Source organism: Dendrobates tinctorius, unplaced genomic scaffold, assembly GCF_039654945.1.
Source record: "Dendrobates tinctorius isolate UK_male_01 unplaced genomic scaffold, ASM3965494v1 ptg000032l, whole genome shotgun sequence".
NCBI lineage: Eukaryota > Metazoa > Chordata > Amphibia > Anura > Dendrobatidae > Dendrobates > Dendrobates tinctorius.
In genome coordinates this window covers 12,591,945-12,616,076 of record NW_027361700.1, presented here as the reverse complement: position 1 = coordinate 12,616,076, position 24,132 = coordinate 12,591,945, and the positions used below count along the sequence as shown (strand labels likewise).

The 24,132-nt window shown below is 44.8% G+C and overlaps 1 protein-coding gene across 2 annotated transcripts in view; it reads left to right on the top strand.

Annotated features, from left to right (window-relative positions):
- Positions 1 to 24,132, top strand: part of UBE2Z (ubiquitin conjugating enzyme E2 Z) — a 42,008-nt gene that overhangs the window by 9,209 nt on the left and 8,667 nt on the right. For both annotated transcript variants that reach the window (XM_073572404.1, XM_073572405.1), the window contains exons 2-6: positions 1,610 to 1,682; positions 2,757 to 2,944; positions 6,354 to 6,465; positions 6,547 to 6,659; positions 18,742 to 18,832. In XM_073572404.1, coding sequence (XP_073428505.1) covers positions 1,610 to 1,682; positions 2,757 to 2,944; positions 6,354 to 6,465; positions 6,547 to 6,659; positions 18,742 to 18,832 — 577 coding nt within the window. The remainder of the gene's footprint in view (positions 1 to 1,609; positions 1,683 to 2,756; positions 2,945 to 6,353; positions 6,466 to 6,546; positions 6,660 to 18,741; positions 18,833 to 24,132) is intronic.

Here is a 24,132-nt window from a genome sequence, read left to right as displayed (position 1 = left end):
AGACCGCGATCTGCCCTCCCCCCACGACTGATGGGGGCGATCTGCCCCCGCTACCGACTGACAATGGCGATCCGCCGCCGTCAGTATTTGCTCCCCCTCCCCTGCCCTCTGCTCCCCCTCCTTCTGATTTCCCCCTCCCCCCAGTACCTCATGAGTCCCGGTGTCCCTCTGTCTTCCAACATGGGCGCCGCCATCTTCCAAAATGGCTGGCGCATGCGCAGTGCGCCCCCCGATTCTGTCGGACAGCAGATTCATTCATTCATTCCAGGTACATTTTGATCACTGTGATAGACCCTATCACAGTGATCAAAATAAAAAAAAATAGTAAATAAACCCCCCTTTTATCATCCCCCTTAGGTAGGGAAAAATAATGAAATAAAGAAAATATATTTATTTTTATTTTTCCGTTAGGGTTGGAATTAGGGTTAGGGTTTGTTGGGGTTAGGGTTGGGATTAGGGTTAGGCTTGTGGTTAAGATTATAGTTGGGGTTGGGATTAGGTTTGTGTTGGGGATAGGGTTGTGGTTAGGGGTGTGTTGAGGTTAGGGTTGGAGTTAGAATTGAGGGGTTTCCACTGTTGAGGCACATCAGGGGGTCTCGAAGCGAGACATGGCACCACCATTGATTCCAGCCAATTTTGCGTTCAAAAAGTCAAATGGTGCTCCCTCCCTTCCAAGCCCTGACGTGTGCCCAAACAGTGGTTTACCCCAACATATGGGGTATCCGTGTACTCAGGAGAAATTAGACCCCTAAAGATGTTGTGCAATTTTTCCTGTTACCCTTGGGAAAATAAAAAAAATTATTTTTGTGGGAAAAAAATGATTTTTTATTTTCACGGCTCTGCATTATAAACTTCTATGAAGCACTTGGGGGTTCAAAGTGCTCACCATACATCTAGATAAGTTCTTTGGGGCGTCTAGTTTCCAAAATGGAGTCACTTGTGGGGTGTTTCTACTGTTTAAGCACATCAGGGGCTCTGCAAATGTAACATGACGCCCGCATACCATTCCATCACAGTCTGCATTTCATAACATCCACTACTTCTCTTCCCGAGCCCCGATGTGTGCCCAAACAGTGATTCCCCCCCCCCATATGGGGTACCAGCGTACTCAGGACAAACTGGACAACAACTTTTGGGGTCCAATTTCTCCTGTTACCCTTGTGAAAATAAAAAACTGTGCGGCTATGGGAGGCGTGGCACAGACGGCAGAGCAGGGGCATGATGGACGGCTATGGGAGGAGGGGCCCAGATGCTACAGAGACATGATTGACGGCGGGGAGGCGGCTGCTTCAGGGGGACAGACCATACCTATGGGCTGCATTACAGGTATGAGTACCTATTTTTAAAAGTTAATATTTCGGCGTTACTGGGGGTCAGAAACGGAAGAGCCACCTTCACAGAATGCAGTCTTAGTGCTGCTGAAGGTGGCTCTTTTAGTTAAAAACGCACAGGGGGGGTGACAGATTCCCTTTAAGGTCAAAATAGGCTAGGTCATGAAGTGGTTAAGGACACAGCAGAGCCAGCCCTCTGTGGATATGCAAAAAAGGCCATTTTATATCTGTGCATTTTGTTATTCAGTGTTCTGATATTTCTTCCTATTTCCCCATAGGGATATTATGTCAATTTATAAAGAGCCGCCTCCTGGGATGTTTGTGGTGCCGGATCCGCATGATATGACAAAGGTACACATGACATGACCTCTTCTGTCCGTGTCATTATCAGTTTAAACAGGTTACAGCTTGTGCTGTTGCACTGATATGTGTAGCGCAAGTGATCGGATGATCGCAGCTTCAAATCCCCTACTAAAACCTTTAAATCCAGTAAAAAGTAGCAAAAAAATGTTATTAAAAATATGAAAAAAAATTAAAAAACACAAGTTCAAATCATCCCCCTTTTTGCCTCATTAAAACTAAAATAAAAAATACACATTTGGTAGCCCTGCTTTTGTAACGTCCGATCAATTAAAATATAAAATAAATTAATTAAACAACGTAACGAAAAGAAATCATAACTCGAGAATCTCGTTGTTTTTGGCCGCCGCCACATTGCAATAAGAGGCGATCAAAACATCGTACCTACCTCCAAATAGTATGAATAAAAATTTCCGGGTACAAAAAAATTAGCCATCACACAGCCCCATATCCCGAAAAATTAAAACTTTACGGGTCACGGAAAATGGAGACAAAATCTAAATTTCTTTTTCTTTCAGGTTTCTGAACTCTTTTTCTCTACTTAAATAAAAAAAAACAAACAAAACTATACATGTTGGGTATCTGCATACTCATACCTACCTGGAGAATCTTATTGCCAGGTCAGTTTTACCATATAGTGAACATGGTAAATAAAAAAAAAACCCAAAGCACAATTGTGAAATAGCATGTACTTTGCTATTTCAATACACATAGAATTTTTTTTTTTTGTGTTTTCCAGTACACTGTGGTAGAATGACTGGTGTAATTCAAAAGTACTTGTCCCACAAAGAACAAGCCCTCATACGGCTATACCGACAGAAAAATAAAAAAGCTAGTTATGGTTCTTTTTAGAAAGGGAGGAAAAATCAAAAACAGAAAATGGCCATTGGTTTGAATGTTAAAATATAACTATTATGATTCTTGTATTTTTCCAAAAAGCAGACATTGGGGCCAGCAGAGCCACCCCATAGTAACTAGATTGTTGGTGGGGAGAGATATAGTCTTGTTTACATCCCAGTTCTGCTTCATCCTTAGTAATGGTGTAAACCCTTTTTTGTCTTGCAGATCCATGCACTTATTACAGGTCCGTTTGATACACCTTATGAAGGCGGCTTCTTCTTGTTCTTATTCCGCTGTCCCCCTGATTATCCCATTCACCCCCCTAGAGTTAAACTGATGACAACTGGCAACAATACTGTGAGGTTTAACCCCAATTTCTATCGTAACGGCAAAGTCTGTCTGAGTATTCTTGGGTAAGAAACTGCTTGTGAGTAACTGTACTGTGGCTTTCCTCAAATTTCCTGGGTTGTACATACAGTGAGTGAAATAAGTATTTGATCTCTTGCTGATTTTGTAAGTTTGCCCACTGACAAAGACCTGAACAGTCTACAATTTTAAGGGTAGGTTAATTTTAACATTGAGAGAATATCAAAAATAAAATCCAGAAAATCACATTGTATAAATTATATAAATTTATTTGCATTTTGCTGTGAGAAATAAGTAGAGTTGTGGCCAAAAGTATTGACACCCCTGCAATTTTGTCAGATAATACTCAGTTTCTTCCTGAAAATGATTGCAAACACAAATTCTTTGGTATTATTATCTTCATTTAATTTGTCTTAAATGGAAAAACACAATAGAGAATGAAGCAAAACATTGATCATTTCACACAAAACTCCAAAAATGGGCCAGACAAAAATATTGTCACCCTCAGCCTAATACTTGGTTGCACAAAATTTAGCCAAAATAACTGCGACCAACCGCTTCCGGTAACCATCAATGAGTTTCTTACAATGCTCTGCTGGAATTTTAGACCATTCTTCTTCGGCAATCTGCTCCAGGTCCCTGATATTAGAAGGGTGCCTTCTCCAAACTGCCATTTTTAGATCTCTCCACAGGTGTTCTATGGGATTCAGGTCTGGACTCATTGCTGGCCACCTTAGAAGTCTCCAGTGCTTTCTCTCAAACCATTTTCTAGTGCTTTTTGAAGTGTGTTTTGGGTCATTGTCCTGCTGGAAGACCCATGACCTCTGAGGGAGCCCCAGCTTTCTCACACTGGGCCCTACATTATGCTGCAAAATTTGTTGGTAGTCTTCAGACTTCATAATGCCATGCACATGGTCAAGCAGTCCTGTGCCAGAGGCAGCAAAGCAACCCCAAAACATCAGGGAACCTCCTCCATGTTTGACTGTAGGGACTGTGTTTTTTCTTTGAATGCCTCTTTTTTTTCTCCTATAAACTCTATGTTGATGCCTTTGCCAAAAAAGCTCAACTTTTGTCTCATCTGTCTCATCTGACCAGAGAACATTCTTCCAAAACGTTTTAGGCTTTTTCAGGTAAGTTTTGGCAAACTCCAGCCTGGCTTTTTTATGTCTCGGGGTAAGAAGTGGGGTCTTCCTAGGTCTCCTACCATACAGTCACTTTTCATTCAGACGCCGACGGATAGTATGGGTTGACACTGTTGTACCCTCGGACTGCAGGGCAGCATGAATTTGTTTGGATGTTAGTCGAGGTTCTTTATCCAACATCTGCACAATCTTGCGTTGAAATCTCTTGTCAATTTTTCTTTTCCGTCCACATCTAGGGAGGTTAGCCACAGTGCCATGGGCTTTAAACTTCTTGATGACACTGCGCACGGTAGACACAGGAACATTCAGGTCTTTGGAGATGGACTTGTAGCCTTAAGATTGCTCATGCTTCCTCACAATTTGGTTTCTCAAGTCCTCAGACAGTTCTTTGGTCTTCTTTCTTTTCTCCATGCTCAGTGTGGTACACACAAGGGCACAGGACAGAGGTTGAGTTAACTTTAATCCATGTCAACTGGCTGCAAGAGTGATTGTTATTGCCAACACCTGTTAGGTGCCACAGGTGCTGTTAATTACACAAATTAGAGCAGCATCACATAATTTTTCGAACAGTGCCAATACTTTTGTCCACCCTCTTTTTTATGTTTGGTGTGGAATTATATCCAATTTGGCTTTAGGACAATTCTTTTTGTGTTTTTTCATTTAAGACAAATTAAATGAAGATAATAATACCAAAGAATTTGTGTTTGCAGTCATTTTTAGGAAGAAACGGAGTATTATCTGACAAAATTGCAGGGGTGTCAATACTTTTGGCTACAACTGTATTTGACCCCTCTGGCAAACAACTTGGTGGCAAAACCCTTGTTGGCAAGCCCAGCAGTCAGACGTTTTTTGTATTGATGAGGTTTATTTGGTGGCAGAACCCTTGTTGGCAAGCCCAGCAGTCAGATGTTTTTTGTAGTTGATGATGAGGTTTGCGCACGTCAGACGGACTTTTGGTCCACTCCTCTTTGCAGGTCATCTCTAAATCATTAAGATTTTGAGGCTGACGCTTGGCAACTCGGAGCTTCAACTCCCTCCATAAGTTTTCTATGGGATTAAGGTCTGGAGTCTGGCTTGGCAACTCCATGACCTTAATGTGCTTCTTTTTGAGCCACTCCTTTTTTGCCTTGGCTTTATGTTTTGGGTCATTGTCTTGCTGGAAGACCCAGCCACGACATATTTTTAATGTCCTGATGTAGGGGGAAGGAGGTTGTCACTTAGGGTTTTACAGTACATGGCTCCACCCATTTTCCCATTGATGCGGTGAAGTAATCCTGTGCCCTTAGCAGAGGAACACCCTCAAGACATAATTTTTCCACCTCCATGCTTGACAGTGGGGACGGTGTTTTTTTGGGTCATAGGCAGCATTTCTCTTCCTCCAAACACAGCGTGTTGAGTTAATGTCAAAGAGCTCAATTTTTGTCTCATCTGACCACAGCACCTTCTCCAAATCACTCGCAGAATCATCCAGGTGTTCATTGGCAAACTTCAGACGGGTCTGCACATGTGGTTTCTTGAGCAGAAGGACCTTGCGGACACTGCAGGATTTTAAACCTTAACGGCGTAATGTGTTACCAATGGTTTTCTTGGGGACTGTGGTGCCAGCTACCTTGAGATCGATAACAAGTTCCACCCATGTAGTTTTAGGCTGATCTCTCACCTTCCTCATCTTCAAGGATACCCCACGAGGTAAGATTTTGCATGGTACCCCAGGTCGATGTTGACAGTCATATTGTATTTCTTCCATTTGTCTCCTCACCTTGTGTCTTACCTTTGGTTTTATAGCCCATTCCAGCTTTGTGCAGGTGTATGAACTTGTCCCTGACATCCTTAGAATGCTCTTTGGTCTTGCCCATGAGGTAGAGGTTAGTCTGACTGATTAATTGAGTCTGTGACAGGAGACTTTTATAAAGGTGACTATTTAAGAGCTGTCTAATGCAGGTAACGAGTTGATTAGAAGCGTCTATCTGGTTTGTAGGAGCCAGAACTCTTAATGGTTGGTAGGGGATCAAATACTTATTTCTTCCTGCAAAATTCAAATATATTTAATTTATACAATGTGATTTTCTGGATTTTATTTTTGATATTCTATCTCTCAATGTTAAAATTAACCTACCCTTAAAATTATAGACTGTTGATATGTTTGTCAGTGGGCAAACTTGCAAAATCAGCAAGGGATCAAATACTACTTATTTCCCTCACTGTAAGTCTAGTAGTGAAAAAAATGGAGCCTCCAGAACCAGAAGTCTCATAGATCGCCCATTATTGGCCTATGATAAATGTCTTTACCAATACTGCAGTTTTCTTCCACCAGTACTTGGACAGGACCTGCATGGAGTCCAGCTCAGAGCTTGTCTTCAGTGCTCATCTCTATCCAGTCCCTAATGACAGAAAACCCTTATCACAATGAGCCTGGATTTGAGCAGGTACTGCAAAGCCTTGGATCTGTTTTTTGACTTTAGGACTAATGAATGTGCGTGTAATATTTACTTTCTGCTTATCTTTAGGAACGACATTCTGGAGACAGCAAAAACTACAATGAGTGCATTCGTCATGAGACCATAAGAGTGGCGGTATGTGAAATGCTGGAGGGAAAGTGCCAGTGTCCTGAGGCCTTAAGGTGGGTCCTAGTATTTCAGTGACGCCTATAAGGCTAATTTCACATTAGCCTTTTTTTGCGCAGCGCATCGTGCGCAATAGAAACGCATGCAAAAAACGCATCATGCGTTTTTGCATGCGTTTGTGTTTTTTTATGCGCATTCGTTCTCTAGGGGTTAAAACCAGTGTCTACACATTTTTACGCCAAAAATGCATGCGCACGAAAACGCAGACGAACGCATGTCCTCGCGCATGCCTGCGTTCCCATAGACTGTAATGCGTTATTTTGTCGCATTCCGTGCGCAAGCGTTTTTTTGACAGCCCTCTGTGTCTGTACTGTTACACACTTAACATTATGGCTGGTCGATACAATCAGGGCAATTGTTACCACCCACCTTTCGTGTCTCCCCTTTTTCCTTATAGATTGTAAGCTTGCGAGCAGGGCCCTCATTCCTCTTGGTATCTGTTATGATCTATGTGATTATTGTTATGCTGTAATGTCTATTGTCTGTACAAGTCCCCTCTGAAATGTAAAGTGCTGCGGAATTTTGTCAGCGCTATAGAAATAAAATTTATTATTATTATTTTGACGCCTTTCGGCGGCCCCAGAAATAGAACGGGTTGCGTCTGGCGCGCCTAGGCGCACACCTTGAAAAAACGCATGTGCACGAAAACGCATACGAATGCGTGCAAACGCAAAACCATGTGCACGCCATGTTAAACATAGGTACGCATGACGCATACGCATGGACACGCACGATGCGCTGCGCAAAAAAGCGCTAATGTGAAACCAGCCTAACACTGCAGTGTAAAGCACATACATTCAATGCTGCTATCAGCAATACCTTATTGTAGGGAGACACAATAAAGGGCCCTCAACAAGTGTTTGTTCAAGGTATTTGATTTTCATTTTATCGTTGATCGGTATGAGGGCGTTTTTGCAGGATGAGATGTATTTTTAGTGGCATCCTTTTTAGAATATGTCACCTGAAACGATTTGTATGCTTTATATTTGTTTCTATTTGGGATGGAATGGTTTTGGGGACTTGAATAGCATATCATAGTTTTCATTTTGTGTGATGTTGTTTTTTTAAGCTATTTGATAATTTATACTAGAATTTATATCTTTATATTATGTTTTCATTGAAATTTACATAGACTGGAAAATGTTGCCCAGCTAGGATACATAATCTCTCTCCATATCCCTGCATAACCAGCTGAATCTGTTTCTGTGAAAACGTGGGTGAGACCCTGTGTAATAACTATTAGCCACAATATTTGCTACCAAGTTTTAGCATAAATAGAACCAATTTGATATTGCTCTTGGAAAGGTTATGGTAAGGGCCTGTCTATACAGGAATTTTTAGCCCTATCCTGGCATACTACATGCTATTATATCCTATGTCAGGTCCCTATGTACAGTGCTGTCACAATTATTTGCACCCCTCATTTTTTTTCATAGTCTGTACAATATTTTCAGAAATAAATGGAAATGTACCATAGTTTTATCATCAGGATTTTTTAATTAGTGATCCAAAATAATACAACAATTAAACCTTGTTTTCCAGGACGTCCCTCCTGACAGCACCACAGAGGACGTCCCTCACCTCCTTGCAGGGACAGGAAGAGCACACGAGGTTAAAAACAGTCTCCACCCCCATTCCCTCAGTGTTTCTTCCTGTCCCTGGACGGAGGGACGCACAAGAGGAGTCGGCTTACCGGAGGGGTCCAGGGGGATCGGGTGGCCCTGCCAATCCTTCCTCCTGTGAAGCGGCCCCGGCGCTGAAACCCTCCTGGGTGGGGGTCCCTCAGCCGCAGAGACTGGGAGGGATGAGCCCCCTGGGTAGAACTGCTTCCTCCTGCAGCGGAGGCTCTCAGCTCCGACGTCGGCAGCAGCGCGGTGACCGGAAGTCGCGTGCAGAGAGACCGCGGCGCACTTCCGGTGACGTCAGAGCGTCGGAAATACAGGCCGCCGGCGGGCGCTCTGAAGGAGCAGAGCGCGGCATCAGCGAGACAGGCAGCACCCGCCTGTCCTGACCTCGCAGAGGCTCACAGCAAGGATGGAGAACCAGGGCAGAATTGACCCGGACGGGGTAAGTGCGCATAGCGCAGACCGACCGAGACCCGGACTGCCCAGATCAGAGCCTGACTGTCCCTCTCTTGCACTACGTAGGAAAAGGCACAACCGACAGCGCCCATTCCCACGACCAAGCAGGCGGAGAAAGACCTAGGGAAGCCCAATAAGTGTCCCGTATGCAGGGTTAAGCTCCCCAGCAAGCACAAGAAGTTGCTGTGTGACACCTGTACGGCCAAAGTAATGAAGGGCGAACAGCCGTCCCTCCTATCGGAGATGAGATCGCTGATTCGAGAGGAGGTCCAGGCTTCCATGGCCACCCTGTCCCAGCCACAGCCAGCCAGTCCAGGCCCCAGTGCTAAGCGAACCAGACAGGAGATGGAGCCTAGTCCAGAGGAAGGTTCCTACTCCTCGGAGTCTGATCAGGAAGAAGGCAAGCTGTGCACTAGCGAACCGGAATATGGGAAAAGATACCTCTTTTCCTCAGATGATACAGACAATCTGGTACAGGCGGTCAGAGACACAATGCAGATTGAGGAGGTCCACAAAACCTCAGTCCAGACAGGACATGATGTTGGGGGCCTTAGGGCGCAGAGGAAGGTAGTATTCCCAGTGAACGACCATGTGCGATGTTATGAATGAGTCACCAAGGAGGAAAAAAACAAAAAGCAAGCTAAGCCCAGAAAACCGGAGAGGTTAGTAACTAGCGGATTGTAGACCCCTGATCCTATCCACACAACTAGCAGTAGCCGTGGAGCGTTCCTACGGTGGTCCTAGACGCCTCGTCACGGCCGGAGAACTAAATAAGCCTAAAGAAAGAAAGGGAAAATTTAAACTGCCCCAGAGCAGACCCCAAAGCAATAGACAGCCCCCAACATGTATTGTCGGTGAAACAAGATGAAAACACAAACACAGATAGAAAGATAGGCTGAGCAAACGATGGGGCCCTCACTAACTAGAAAGGACAGGAAAGAAAAGCTGCTGTCTGCAATCACGCAAAAAACCTTGCCAAAAAATGTCCAACACGTTTGATAGAAAAAAATTCCCTATATCAGCACTCAGGTATATTCTGAAGACAGAGTAAAAGAGATCAACTGATCAGAGACAAAATGGGGATTCAGCCCAGTCCCAGCCAGGGCTGGCTGAACACAAAAACTAAGTAAACCAGACAAAAACTCATATGAATAATAGCAGAGAAAACTTAGCTTTAAGAAGGCAGGAACCAAACTGGAAACCAGAAGCCACAGTCAGGAAAAATCACCAGCAAGAAACTAGGGAGTCGGCGGCCTTAAATCCAATCAGAAACTCCTGATGTCCAATCGCAGTCCTCTTCCTCAGGTGGCCGGTCTCTGCCATTTAGATCAGCTTCATTACCTCCCTTCACCAACAGAGGGAGTCCAGATAGAGAACTCACTACTCCTCTGTCAGCACAGCCAGCTCCATAACCCTCACCAGAAGCCAGAAGCAAACCCGAAAATGAGCTCATAACAGTGCGAGCTATGGTCCTGGAGGAATGGGAGGAGGCGGAAAAGCGTCTTGGGACTTTGAGGCGTCTCCCCTTCGACCCCGAGGACATTAAAGAATGGGAGGTAGTTCCCAAAATTGATGTCCCTGTGGCAAAAGTGGCCAAGAAAAAAACGATCCCCTTTTGAGGACGCGTCTAGTCTGAGGGACCCCATGGATAGGAAGGCGGATAACCTACTAAGGCGGGCCTGGGAAACATCAGCAGCCTTAATTAAAACAAAAGTAGCAGCTACTTCGGTAGCAAGGTCTATGTTTTTATGGTTGGGGCAGTTAGAGGAACACTTAACTAATAAAACCCCAAGGGAGGAAATTATAGATTCCCTTCCGATCATGAAGTCAGCCACAGCCTTCCTAGCCGATGCATCAGCAGAATCCGTTAGAATTTCTGCCCGGAATGGCTCTTTGTCAAATTCGGCACGCAGAGCCATCTGGTTAAAGACCTGGACGTGTGACGGAGCCTCTAAGAACAAGCTCTGTGCCCTTCCCTTCTCTGGGTTAAAAGTCTTTGGCCCAGCATTAGATGATATATTAGAAAAAGCATCTGATGTAAAGAAAGGGTACCCAGAGGAAAAGAAACCTAGGGGCCAGCCCTTTCGTAGACCCGGGGGATATAGAAGACAGCAGTACTATAGATACTAAGGGAGCTCTCAGAAGGGTTCCTACGGTAGCACCCACTCTAGAGCTGGAAGATCTAGAGCCGCCCCCCCCTTCTGGATCTCTTACTAGATCCAGAAGAACATGACTATACCAACATAGGGGGTCGACTCAGAGAATTCAGTTCCCAGTGGTCTCAGATCACAAAAAATCAGTGGGAACTGAGAACAATAGCAGAGGGTTACCAAATAGAATTTTCATCGCCTCCCCCCCCGAAAGGTCCATTTCTCCCCGCAGAATAAAAGACGACTCCCAGATGTGGGTCGACGTGACAGAACTGGGAAACTCCAGTGTGATAATTCCGGTTCCCCGGGCAGAAATTGGGGCGGGCCACTATTCGTCCCTATTTGCCATCGCGAAGCCATCTGGAGAATCCTGTACGATTATAAACCTGAAACCCTTAAATGCCTGGGTAACGTACAAAAAATTCCGAATGGAGTCAATCAGATCCATAGCCCATCTGATAGACAAGAATGCCTTGATGTGTACCCTGGACCTGAAAAGTGCCTACTATCAGGTACCAATTCACCCAATGTCACAGAAATTCCTGAGGTTTGCAGTAAGACTTCAGAATTGGACCTGCCACTTTCAGTTTCAGTGTCTTCCATTTGGTCTGGCCTCGGCGCCTCGAGTCTTTACGAAGCTAATCGCGGAAGTGGTGGCGTTCCTAAGAAATCGGGGAATAATCATCATTCCATACCTAGACGACTTCCTCCTGGTGGCGAGATCAACAGAGGAACTGCGGTGGCACAAGGAGAAGACAATGGAGGTTCTAGAGTTCCTGGGCTGGATCATAAACAAAGAAAAATCGGACCTAGTACCAGAAAAAAGAAAACATTTTTTGGGAGTACTACTGGACTCCAGAAGCAGAACTTCCTTCTTACCACCAGAAAAACAGACAAAGATACGAGACAGCATGAAGGAACTTCAAAAAGGCCGCGTTTCCATCAGAGCAGCAATGCTCTGGGCCTCAAGACATCCTGCATCCCTTGTGTCCGATGGGCACAGTTCCATTCGAGAACCCTTCAAAAAGAAGTACTTGCCGCCTGGGATCGTCACCAGACCTCCCTAGCCAAGAAAATGGCCTTGTCACCAGCAGTAAAAAGATCCCTGGTGTGGTGGATGCAGCGACAAAACCTAAGGAAAGGTGTCCCCTGGATCACCTCCCCGTGCATCATAATCACTACAGACGCCAACAAATGGGGCTGGGGGGCGCATCTAGAAGGCAGAATTCTTCAGGGAGAATGGCCAGCAAACATGCGGTCCACTTCCTCCAACTACAAGGAACTTTTACGCCACATGGGAGGCCCGACTAAAAAACCAACACGTCAAGATTCTATCGGACAATGTGACGGCGGTATCCTTCCTCCGGCATCAAGGAGGAACAAGGCATTGGGCACTCCAGGACCTGGCAAAAAAGATTTTTTTCCTGAGCAGAAAATACGGTTCTGTCAGTAACAGCCGTCCATCTCGAAGGATCACAAAATACAGTGACAGATTATTAAAGCAGACAGAAGATCTGTCCCACGGAATGGGAGCTGAACACAGAGATTTTCCAAAACCTTTGCCAGCGCTGGGGAAGTCCGCACATAGACCTCTTCGCAACCAGAAAGAATACCAAGACATACAGGTTTTTTTCTCTGAATCTGCTGGACAACCCAGAAGGGGTAGACGCCCTAAGCCAGAAGTGGGGGCAGACTCTCTCATACGCATTTCCCCCGATAGCTCTCATTCCAGCCATCCTCAGGAAGATTCAGGAGGATCAGGCAAGAGTGCTACTGATAGCACCTTATTGGCCGAAAAGGAGCTGGTTTCCACTCCTGGGGATTATGGCAGAAGATCGACCACTTCTGCTTCCACAGAGGGAAGACATCATTCACCAGGGGCCGGTTCTTCACTGTGATCCAGGAAGACTTCACCTGTCAGCATGGATCCTGAGCGACAGATCCTGAGGGCTCAAGGCCTGTCAGACCAGGTCATATCGACTATTCAGGCCAGCAGAAAGCCCGTAACTTCTGCGATATACCTCAAAATTTGGAAAAGATTCTGTCTAGATTGTGGCAGGCCCGACTCAGCGGAAGGAAAACCAGACATCCCAAAGATACTAGATTTCCTTCAGGCAGGCTTTAGTAAAGGACTTAGGCCTAGCACGCTGAAGGTCCAGATCTCGGCATTAAGCGCCTTTCTTGAGTACCCCTTGGCCTCCCATCCCTGGGTAATAAGATTTATCAGGGCAATTCAGAGGTTACGTCCCACAATCAGGAGGTCAGTCCTCTCATGGGATCTTAGTCTTGTCCTGCGGTCCCTTTGCTTAGATCCCTTTATCCAGAGCCAGGAGATGCCCATTTCACATCGAACCATGAAGGTAGCATTCTTAGTGGCGATCACCACCGCGAAACGGATAAGTGAGATACAGGCGCTATCTCTATCCGAGACCCATATCTCCGAATCTGGGAGGATCGTATAATCATGAGACTAGACCCCACCTTTTTGCCCAAAGTTGCGTCAGTCCAGAACTTAAACCAAGAAATAATTTTGCCTTCATTTTGTGAGAACCCCTCAAATGACAAAGAAAGGGCCCTGCACGAATTAGACGTACGCCAGGCAGGTATTGATTACATCAAGGCCATGCAGGGTTGGAGACAGGGCCATAACCTATTTCTACTCTTTGGGGGGAAAAACAAAGGGAGGAAAGCCTCAAAAGCCTCCATCGCGAGATGGATAACATCGCTAATCAGTTTAGCCTACGTCTCTCAGGGGGTTCCTCCCCCAGAAGGGTTAAAAGCTCAATCAACACGAGCATTATCAGTTTCCTGGGCAGGGGCTTCAGTAAACAAAATCTGTAGGGCCGCAACCTGGTCCAGGTTGGACACATTCTGTAGACATTACAAATTAGATGTATTATCTAACCAACAGACTGCTTTCGGGAGAATGGTTCTCCAGGCAGTCATCCCACCCTAACGGGATACTTTGGTATTCTCCCTGGTGCTGTCAGGAGGGACGTCCTGGAAGATAGGCATTAGACCTACCGGTAATTATGTTTCCAGGAGTCCATCCTGACAGCACGGATAGTTCCCTTCCCGAAAATAATTGTCATATGTCGTAATATGATTCTGTAAATAGTGTTCAGTTGCATCATCCAAGGTGTGGTACTTCGAAAAACACTGAGGGAATGGGGGTGGAGACTGTTTTTAAACTCTTGTGTGCTCTTCCTGTCCCTGCAAGGAGGCGAGGGACGTCCTCTGTGGTGCTGTCAGGACCTTTAAAAATATATTAACATCTAATTCACAGCCATGCAGGAAATAAGGCAATGTCCCCTTCCATATAATAGCGATCCCCAGGTGATGGGGAGGCAAGATCAATCGATTTCGCGTCTACCATGCTCCCCGCTAATATGCCACCCCATGAGCCCCCCCACAGCCTAAATTGAGAGTGTGCCTCCCCTTGAATGTGCTGCATCTCTCTCCCAGTCAGTAGCTGACCTCTCCAAGGTATCCCAGACCTTGGTTTCGGTCTTAGAATGACTGTCCAATCTTGTTTCCAACACAGGACCCCTGATCAGTCCCCTGATCTTCACTTCACTCCCTCAACAGAGGGCTAAACACCTGCCTCCAAAATGTCACACAGTGCAGTTTTGTTCCTTTCGGAGAATCAAATTCCAGACCAGTAAAAAAACATGACAAAACTCCAGCCAATAAAGAGAGGAAGAGGCCTTTTTTCAAGCCAGTCCCCACGAGCCCAAAAGCACGACGGGCCGCTTCCACCTAGGAATCCGCTCAGGTTGGGCAGACATCATTTCTGGAATGATTGGCTTTCAGTGATCGACGCCTGGGTCCAAGACGTCTTCTCTGACAGTTACAAGATAGAATTTTCTACATTCCCTCATTTACATTTTTGTGAGTCCCGCCCACCAAAGAACATTTCCCTCATTCCCGGGTTTTTCATGGCTATCAACCTGCTCTTTGAAGCAGGAGTCATCGCCCCTGTACCTCCGCCAGAACGCTTTTTGGGTTTTATTCAAACCTGTTTGTGGTTCCAAAGATTGATGGCTCTTTCGCCCCATTCTGTATCTCAAGCTATTAAACAAATCTGTTTGACTATGCCACTTCAGAATCGAGTCCCTTCAGTCGGTGATGGCTTCCATGGAACCCAAGGAATTCCTATGCTTGGTAGATATTCAAGATGCCTACCTACACATTCCCATTTTCCCACCATACAAGAGATTTCTTCAGTTCACATTACAGCAATCCCACTTTCAATTCATGGCGCTGCCGTTCGGCTTAGCCTCAGCATCCAGGGTCTTCACAAAGATAATGGTGATGGTTATGGCTATTCTCTGGAGCAGTGGCATTCTCTTCACCCCTTATTTAGATGACCTTCTCTTCAAGGCTGCGTCTTCCTCAGCATGTCACAAGAGTCTACAGATCACTCTGGACACCCTCACCTGTCTATGCTGAATTATCGACATCCCAAAGTAGTCTTTGATCCTGGTCCAACGTATTGTTTTTCTGGGAAAGTTGTTAGACACTGCGCGATCAAGAGTGTTTATGCCCAGAGAGAAGCACTTTTTTCTATCACGCGGGATTTGCTCCATCAGAGGCACATCTCCTCGTTTGCTCCAAGCGTCAATGGAAACTGTTCCATTTGCTCAGTTTCATACACGTCCGTCCTCTTCAACTTTTTCTTCTATCAAAATGGGACAGGTCGACTCGCTCCCTGGATTGACTGATTACACTTCCCTCCTGGATAAAAAAACCCCCTAGAATGGTGGACTCTATCTCCCCTAGTCCATCACGGAAGAGCTTTCCTACCACAAGGATGGAAGATTGTGACAACAGATGCCAATCTACTCTGTTGGGGAGCAGTGTTTAAAACGTTAACAGTCCAGGGCTGATGGACCGCCCAGGAATCTTATCTTCCCATCAGCATTCTGGAACACAGGGCAATCTTTCTTGCTCTAAAGAATCTTCTCCTTATCCATCCGATTCGGTTCCAAATTGACAATGCCACGGTGGTGGCATACATAAACTATCAAGGAGGAACCCGAAGTCGAGCAGTATTGTCAGAATTGATGCAGATTCTGTTATGGGCTGACCAAAATGTACTGATGATCTCAGCAGTACACATTCCAGGAGTGGACAACTGGACTACCGATTTTCTCAGCTAAGAAGGTCTCCCCGCTGTCGTGTAGTCCCTGAATCAGTCAGTCTTCCACGAGATTTGTCTCCTATGGAGGATTCCCAAAATCGATCTGATGGAATCCTGACTGAACCACACGGTTCCTCATTTAGACTCCAGATCATGCGACCCTCTAGCAATCAGCTTTGAAGCCCTGGTAATTCCTTGGTCCTAGTTCTCGCTCCCGTACCTATTCCCTCCCTTGCCACTGATCCCCAAGGTGGTCAAGACTATGAAAACGGATACAAACAGGAAAAGAACAGCATTCCATCCGGGTAATTGAAAAAATCTCTTGAAAACTTTATTCTGCCATAATGCAACGTTTTGACCCTTATGGGTCTTTCTCAAGCATATCACATATGAAAACGGAGGGAGTGCCCGTCATTCACATTGCTCTGGACTGGCTCAGAATACCCTGGTACCGAGGAGCATGGCAGGAATAGACTAGGCCACCAGGAAACCAGAAAGGTTGGTAACTTAGCGGATTGCAGACCCCTAATCCTAACAACACAATTAGCAGTAGCCGTGGGGCGTACCTACGATGCCCTAGATGCCTCGGCACAGCCGGAGAACTAACTAAGCCTAAAGCAAGAAAGGTGAAATCTAAACTTCCCCGGAGTAGAACCCCAAAGAAATAGCCCCCAAACATATATTGTCGGTGAGACAAGATGAGTCACAAACAGACAGAAAATAGACTGAGCAAATAATGGGGCCCAAACTGTCTAAATAGGAAAGGAAAGACATTGTCTGCAGTCACGCAAAAAACCTAAAAAATCCAACACGTCTGATGTACAAAAAACACTGAGGTCTCACGACCTCTCCCCCACTATATCAGCATTCTGGTATGAACTGTCAGCAAAGCAAAAGAGACTAATATAACAGGGGACTGAACAAACTGACACAAGCTGCAACATATGGAGCGGGGTCCAGCACTGCCCCAGCTGGGAGTACGCTGAACCCTCACAGCAAAGCTGAAAGAGGCAGAACCAGATCAGATGCAAAGGATTAGCAAATGAACAACGTAACTGAAAAATGCAGCATCAGGCAGGAGACAGCAGACCTCAGAATGCACAGGGAGAAACTAATCACCAGCAACAACTGAAGGAAGCCTGCTCACTTTTATCCTCCCAATCAGTAACCCCTGATTTCCAATTGTCTTCGTCGTCGTCGTCGTCAGGTGGCAGACTTCTATCAACCCGGCCAGCTCCACTACCTGCAATAACCACCAGAGGGAGCCCCGACTCAGAAGTCCGATCAAGAGAATTCACAACAGGTACTACTTTTACCCACCCTTGGGACTGCTTTTGGACATTCCATGGTTTCCTGTGTCCCCTAGTGAAGCAATAGAGAAATTAAGATTTTGGGTACCTACCGCAAAATCTTTCTCTCAGCTTTCATTGAGGGACACGTCACCCGCCCTTTTTTGTTTGTTGTCTTCTTGTTGCTTCTCCTACTGCTTTCTCACTAACTGATTAGCTTTGTGCCAGTTCTTGGGTATATACCGCTCATTTTGTTTTACATAGTGGCAGCAGCATACACCCATAGTTTCCTGTGTCTCCTAGTGAAGGGTCCGGGAAAGAGATTTTACGGTAGGTATCCAAAATCTTAATTTTTCAGTTATTAAAATCAGAAAAAATAATACCCTATAACTTTAGTATCGCCGATATTGTACTGACCTGGAAAATCATGCTGCCAGTTAATTTTTACTACACAAGGACCCCATAAATACAATGGCAGATTGGTCCCTGGGTGATTCTTTCTGGTAACGACTCTCATCAGTATACTATTAATGGAGCCATGAGGTATTTTTTCACATCTATCCTTACTCTCCTTATGAATATATATATATATATATATATATATATATATATATATATATATAATATGTGTTTTTTTTTGCACAACTTTTTGTATTGTGGGATATTTCCATTTTGGAGAAGGATGAGATGTGAGAAACTAGCGATGTTTGAAGTATTTGTGTATATTTTCTAACGCATAAGGTGTATTTTTCACATTCATCTACTCCTTATAACTTACAAAATGATTTTATAATTGTGTATTGTGGGCTATTTCCCGTATGGGGAACGATTGAATGTGAAAAAACAGCAATGTCCAGAAAATGTATGTATACTCTTTATGCAAGTCATTTATTTGCCAAAAACATGTGGTCTGTGAGATTTATGTGATTATTTTTTGCCAGTTTGCATATTTATGTGTAAAATTACATTCTACCTCATTTATGAAAAAGTGTTCTTCACCCAGAGGCTGTGTGTTTTGTCGCTATTTCATTTCAAGTATGGTTTGCCGATTCTGTTTTATCTCATGTCATATGTTTAAATTAAAATATAATTTTTTATTCTTATTGGAGGACCTTTCTTTAAACGAAAATTGGCCTCGGCTTCCAGGTGTTACCAAGTTGATCAACTATCAATCATATAGCTATATGACAACCATAATACTAATATCCTATAACACATACTTCATTATACAAGTGTAGAAATCGATCACCACCTCTCCACTCCTCCAGTGACCCCATGGGTTCAGGATTTCCATATATCTACCTTTCTGTATTAAAATATGCTTCTAAACCAGCTGTAGTGATCATCTTAATGTTTTAGTAGGAGACATTTGAGAAGTGTCTTACGTCAAAGTCTTTTGTTTTTCCTTATTCTAGGAGTGTAATGGAAAAATCCTTCTTGGAATACTATGACTTCTATGAAGCGGTTTGCAAGGATAGATTTCACTTACAGGGACAAAGCATGCAGGTGAGTTGTCTGGTATTTATATGAAGTGGTGTAGGAGAGTATCCGCTGAAAATTAGTTTGCCACAACCATATGTTACTTGGCTGCAACAGAACCACTTTAAAGAGAATCTGTCAGTATGATCAACCTACCTAATTCCTCTATATGAGTGTGTAGGTCATAGAAAGCTGAAAAAAATGATATCTGAGATCCGTTGACTTACTCTAGAGAAAGCCATGTTTTTCTTAATATGTAAATGGGTTTTAAGATCTGTGGGCCGGATACTGATCTGAATGAGAATCTGCCTCTAGAGCTTATTTTATATGAAAGGGGGCATTACCAGTGTGAGACATAATGACTGATCATCTGCTTTCTGGACCTACATGTCTCACACTTGTAACTACCCCTTACAGATAAAATAAACTTTGGAGGTGGATTCTGAGGGAGATCTGTGTCCAGAAATGTAGAATTGTCTTACATATCTATGGTAAAGTATAGTGTCCATGCAGGTACATGTATCTGTTGTAGGGAGACCCAGAAATTAACAGCAGGTGTTTGGCCAAATTAAGAATCATTTAAATTACTGCTGTTCATTGCTCCAGATAAATGTAAATGTTGTATTACACGTATAAACACACGCCGCATATCTCATGACAAATACAGCTCTGGCAAAAGTTAGAGACAACTGCAGAATTTTATAAAAATCAGCTTCTCTACATGTCTGACAGCCATTCCATTTCAGTGTTAGTTGAATTCCAACCAGAGTGCACCTCATTCTACTTAATGTGCTTCTGATTAGGTGATCACCTGAATCAAATCTTTTGTAACAAAGGAACACCTGCTAGCGCTGCGTATGTGCCCACAGGGACCCTCTCCCTTTGTCCCAAGTCCTTGATCTCCCCCCTAAAAAGGAGAATTTTGCTACTTACCGTGGCTGCCTTCCATGGACTCTCCATGCTCACATATATCTCCATACCTCTAGTCTGATAAAGGTCTGAGTTGTAGACCGAAACGTCACATGAGTTTGGGAGAATCTGTTGTACAAATTTTCTCTGAATATACTTCTTTTGAGTGCCGGAATTTCTTATACTATAGTGTTTTGCACTCACTGTGAAATTTGGTGGAGAATAGTTGATGATCTGGGGATGCTTCAGCAAGGCTGGAATTGGGCAGGTTAAACTTTGCGAGCGACGTATGAATCAAGCCGCATACAAGGTTATCCTTGAAAAACAGTTGATGCCTGAGCAGAAGGAAATGTTCCCCAATGAGGACTGTTTTTTCCAGCAGGACAATGCGCCATGCCACACAGCTAGGTCAATCAATGTGTGTATGAAGGACCACCACATCAAATCCCTGTCAGGCCAGCCCAATTTCCAGACTTGAACCCCATTGAAAACCTCTGGAATGTAATCAAGAGGAAGATAGATAGTCACAAGCCAACAAACAAAGAACTGCTTACATTTTTGTACCAGGAGTGGCATAAGGTCACCCAAAAGCAGTATGAAAGACTGGTGGAAAGCATGCCAAGACACATGAAAGCTGTGATTAAAAATCATGGTTATTCCACAAAATATTGATTTCTGAACTCTTCCTGAAAACATTATTGTTGTTTCTAAATGATTATGAACTTGTTTTCTACGCATTATTTGAGGTCTGCAAGCAATGCAATTTTTTGTTCTTTTGACCATTTCTCATTTTCTGAAAATAAATACAAAATTTAGTGCTTGGAAATTCGGAGACATGTTGTCAGTAGTTTATAGAATTAAAGAGCAATTTACATTTTACTCAAAAATAGGGATTTTTGTGTACTCACCGTAAAATCCTTTTTTCCGAGCTAATCATTGGGGGACACAGACAGTGGGTGTTATGCTGCTTGCCACTAGGAGGACATTAAGTAAACACAGAAAAAGTTAACTCCTCTCCTGCAGTATACACCCTCTCGCTGGCTGGGAATTCCCCAGTTCGGTGAAAAAAGCAGTAGGAGCATTAAACAAATGACCATAATCTTAACTCTGTCAAAACCTAAAAATGCTACAGTGAGCCAATAGGCCAAACAGGTTGGGTGCTGTGTCCCCCAATGATTGGCTTGGAGAAAAGGATTTTACGGTGAGTACACAAAAATCCCTATTTCTCCTACGCCTCATTGGGGGACACAGACAGTGGGACGTCCTAAAGCAGTCCCTGGGTGGGGAGTATACAACTGCTAATACCCCATGTACCACTGGCTTAACACTGTGGTACTGCTGATTGCAGGATGCGTCTGCCAAGAGCTGCATCCACAGAGGCCTGAGCATGAATTTGGTAATGTTTTGTAAAGGTATGCAGGCTGGACCAAGTTGCAGTCTTGCAGACAGGCCTGAGAATAAATTTGGTAATGTTTTGTAAAGGTATGCAGGCTGGACTAAGTCGCAGCATTGAAGACCTTTTCTGCCGACGCCTGGTGCCGAATGGTCCAAGAGGCGCCCATTGAGCGGATAGAATGCGCCTGAATCCCTGCTGGGACTGGTGTGTCCCGGACACGGTAGGATTCCTGAAAAGCCAAGCAAATCCACCTGGCTAGCGTGGTTTTTTGAAGCGGCTAGACCCTTCCTATGCCCTTGTGGAAGTACGAACTGGGCATCTGACTTGTGGAAGGGAGCTGTCCGTGAGATGTACCGTCTCAGAGCGCTGACCACATTGAGGGTGAGGAAGGCCCTCTCAATACAATGGACTGGAGCCGGACAGAAGGAAGGCCAAACAATTTCTTCATTGAGATGAAAAGAAGACCCTACCTTTGGGCAGGAAAGACGGGGACGTCCTGAGAGCTGCCTCGTCCTGATGAAAATTCAGGAACGGAGGACGGCAGGACAGGGCTGCCAATTCAGAATCTTGTGTAATTGACGTAATTGCCGCTAGAAAGACCACCTTCCAAGAGAGAATAGCTAGTGGTACGTCCTGCAGTGGTTCAAAAAGAGCCTCCTGTAAGGCTCCGAGAACCAAGTTAAAGTCCCATGATTCCAATCGCCCTTAAAATATAGAAGCGCCACCTGGGAGACTCTCTGAATGAATGTGAAGTCCGGTGGCAATTTTGCATTGGAATAGCACTGACGAGGCTGAAATCTGGCCCTTGAGCGAGCTAAGCGCGAGACCTGACATTAATCCGGATTGTAGGAATTCCAATATGGAAAGCATAGAAAACACCAGTGGGGAACGACCATGGTCCTTGCACCACGAGAAGAAGATTCTCCAGGTGCGGTGATAAGTGCGCATTAGGGTGACCGCAAAAAATCGATGTCGGAATTTTGTCCGTCTGGACCCCACAAAACGATTCCCCTTTCCAGATATTGAGATAGCCAAAATTTGAGCTCGATCAAACGACGTTAACCCGTGCCGCTCGTCGCTCAAAGTTTGAAAAAATCCAAATTGAGGTATTTTAAGATTTAGGTATTTTGCATAGTCTGTTAGACTATAAAGAATGTGACAACAACATTGCAGAAATAGCCCTGACCAAATTTTCGAACCGTTTGTGGTATTTGAATGCAGAGTTGGTGGGATTATCGTTTTTTGATCCCACCATTACAGACAATGAAAAGTTGTTAATGGCTAATAAATTGCTCAGTAGCACAGATGAACCATCAGAGCACGCTAGGGTTGTAAATCCAAAAGTTAGGAAAGAAAAATTAAAAGAGGTAGGAAGTAACCGACTTTAACGACCTTCTGACAAAAGATGAAGAACAAAAGCAATATGTCCTGCAAGTTGTAAGCAAATGCCGAGCATTATATTCTGACGTTTCAAAAACTACTTTAACAAAAGCTCTAGAATAGATTAGATAACTATGTAAAATTATCAACTCATGTAGGTTAGCGTGCTCTGATGGTTCATCTGTGCTACTGAGCAATTTATTAGCCATTAACAACTTTTCATTGTCTGTAATGGTGGGATCAAAAAACGATAATCCCACCAACTCTGCATTCAAATACCACAAATGGTTCGAAAATTTGGTCAGGGCTATTTCTGCAATGTTGTTGTCACATTCTTTATAGTCTAACAGACTATGCAAAATACCTAAATCTTAAAACACCTCAATTTGGATTTTTTCAAACTTTGAGCGACGAGCGGCACGGGTTAACGTCGTTTGATCGAGCTCAAATTTTGGCTCTCTCAATATCTGGAAAGGGGAATCGTTTTGTGGGGTCCAGACGAACAAGATTCTGACATTTTTTTTCCCCCCCGTATGAGATCCGGTCACCCTAGTGCGCATGGACACGGGCTTCCTAACATTAATTATGGTGGAGATCACATCGGGAGAAAAAACAGCCTGTGCTAAAAACCAGGATTCGACGGCCATGCCGTCAAAGACAGGGCCCCGGAGTTCTGGTGGTGAATCGGGCCCTGTGAGAGTAGATCCATGCGATCTGGAAATCGCCAGGGAATGCCGGCGACTAGTTGTACTAGTGCTGCATACCATGGCCGGCCAATCTGACGCGACTAGGATCACTGGTATTCCCTCTGCTCTAATTTTCTTGATGACCCTCGGGAGCAAGGGAAGAATGCACGGGAGCCGGAACCGGTGCCACGGCAGAACTAGGGTGTCCGCTCGGATGGCGCATGGATCGCGCAATCGGGTAATGAATCGAGGAACCGTGTTGTTTAGTCTTTAGGCCATATGAACCACATCCGGAGTCCCCCAGCGATGGCAGATCTGCTGAAAAAAACTTCCGGATGAAGAGACCACTCTCCTGAGGCAATGCCTTGGCGACTGAGAGAAAAACCACCACCTAATTGCCCACACCCGGGGTGTGGATTGCTGAGATGGGCGAATGGTTGGTCTCGGCCCAATGGAGGATGTGACTCACTTCGTGCATGTCCATCCTGCTCCGAGTACCCCCCTGACGGTTGATATACGCCACAGCCGTGGCGTTGTCAGATTGGATCCTGATGAGGTGACCTGCGAGGAGGTGGAAACTCAATGGAGCTAATTTGATCGCACGAATGTCCAAGATGTTGATGAGGAGACGTGACTCTCGAATTAGCCAACGACCCTGTGCCGTGTGGTGAGTAAGGAAAAACCGCACACCAGCCTAGGAGTCTGGCGTCGATGGTCACCACCGACCATTGTACTGGGAGAAAGAACTTCTCTTAACTCAGGGAGGATTTCATTGTCCCCCGCTTGGGGGCTCGTCTGACCCGCAGGGACAGTAGGAACCGGCGGTCCAGGGAGAAACGGGTTCTTGTCCCAAGTTACCGGCAACGCATGTTGTAAAGGACGGAAATGGAACTGCGAATGGGACCGCTCCCATCGCTGCCACCATGTTTCCGAGAACTATCATGCTGAAAACGTAT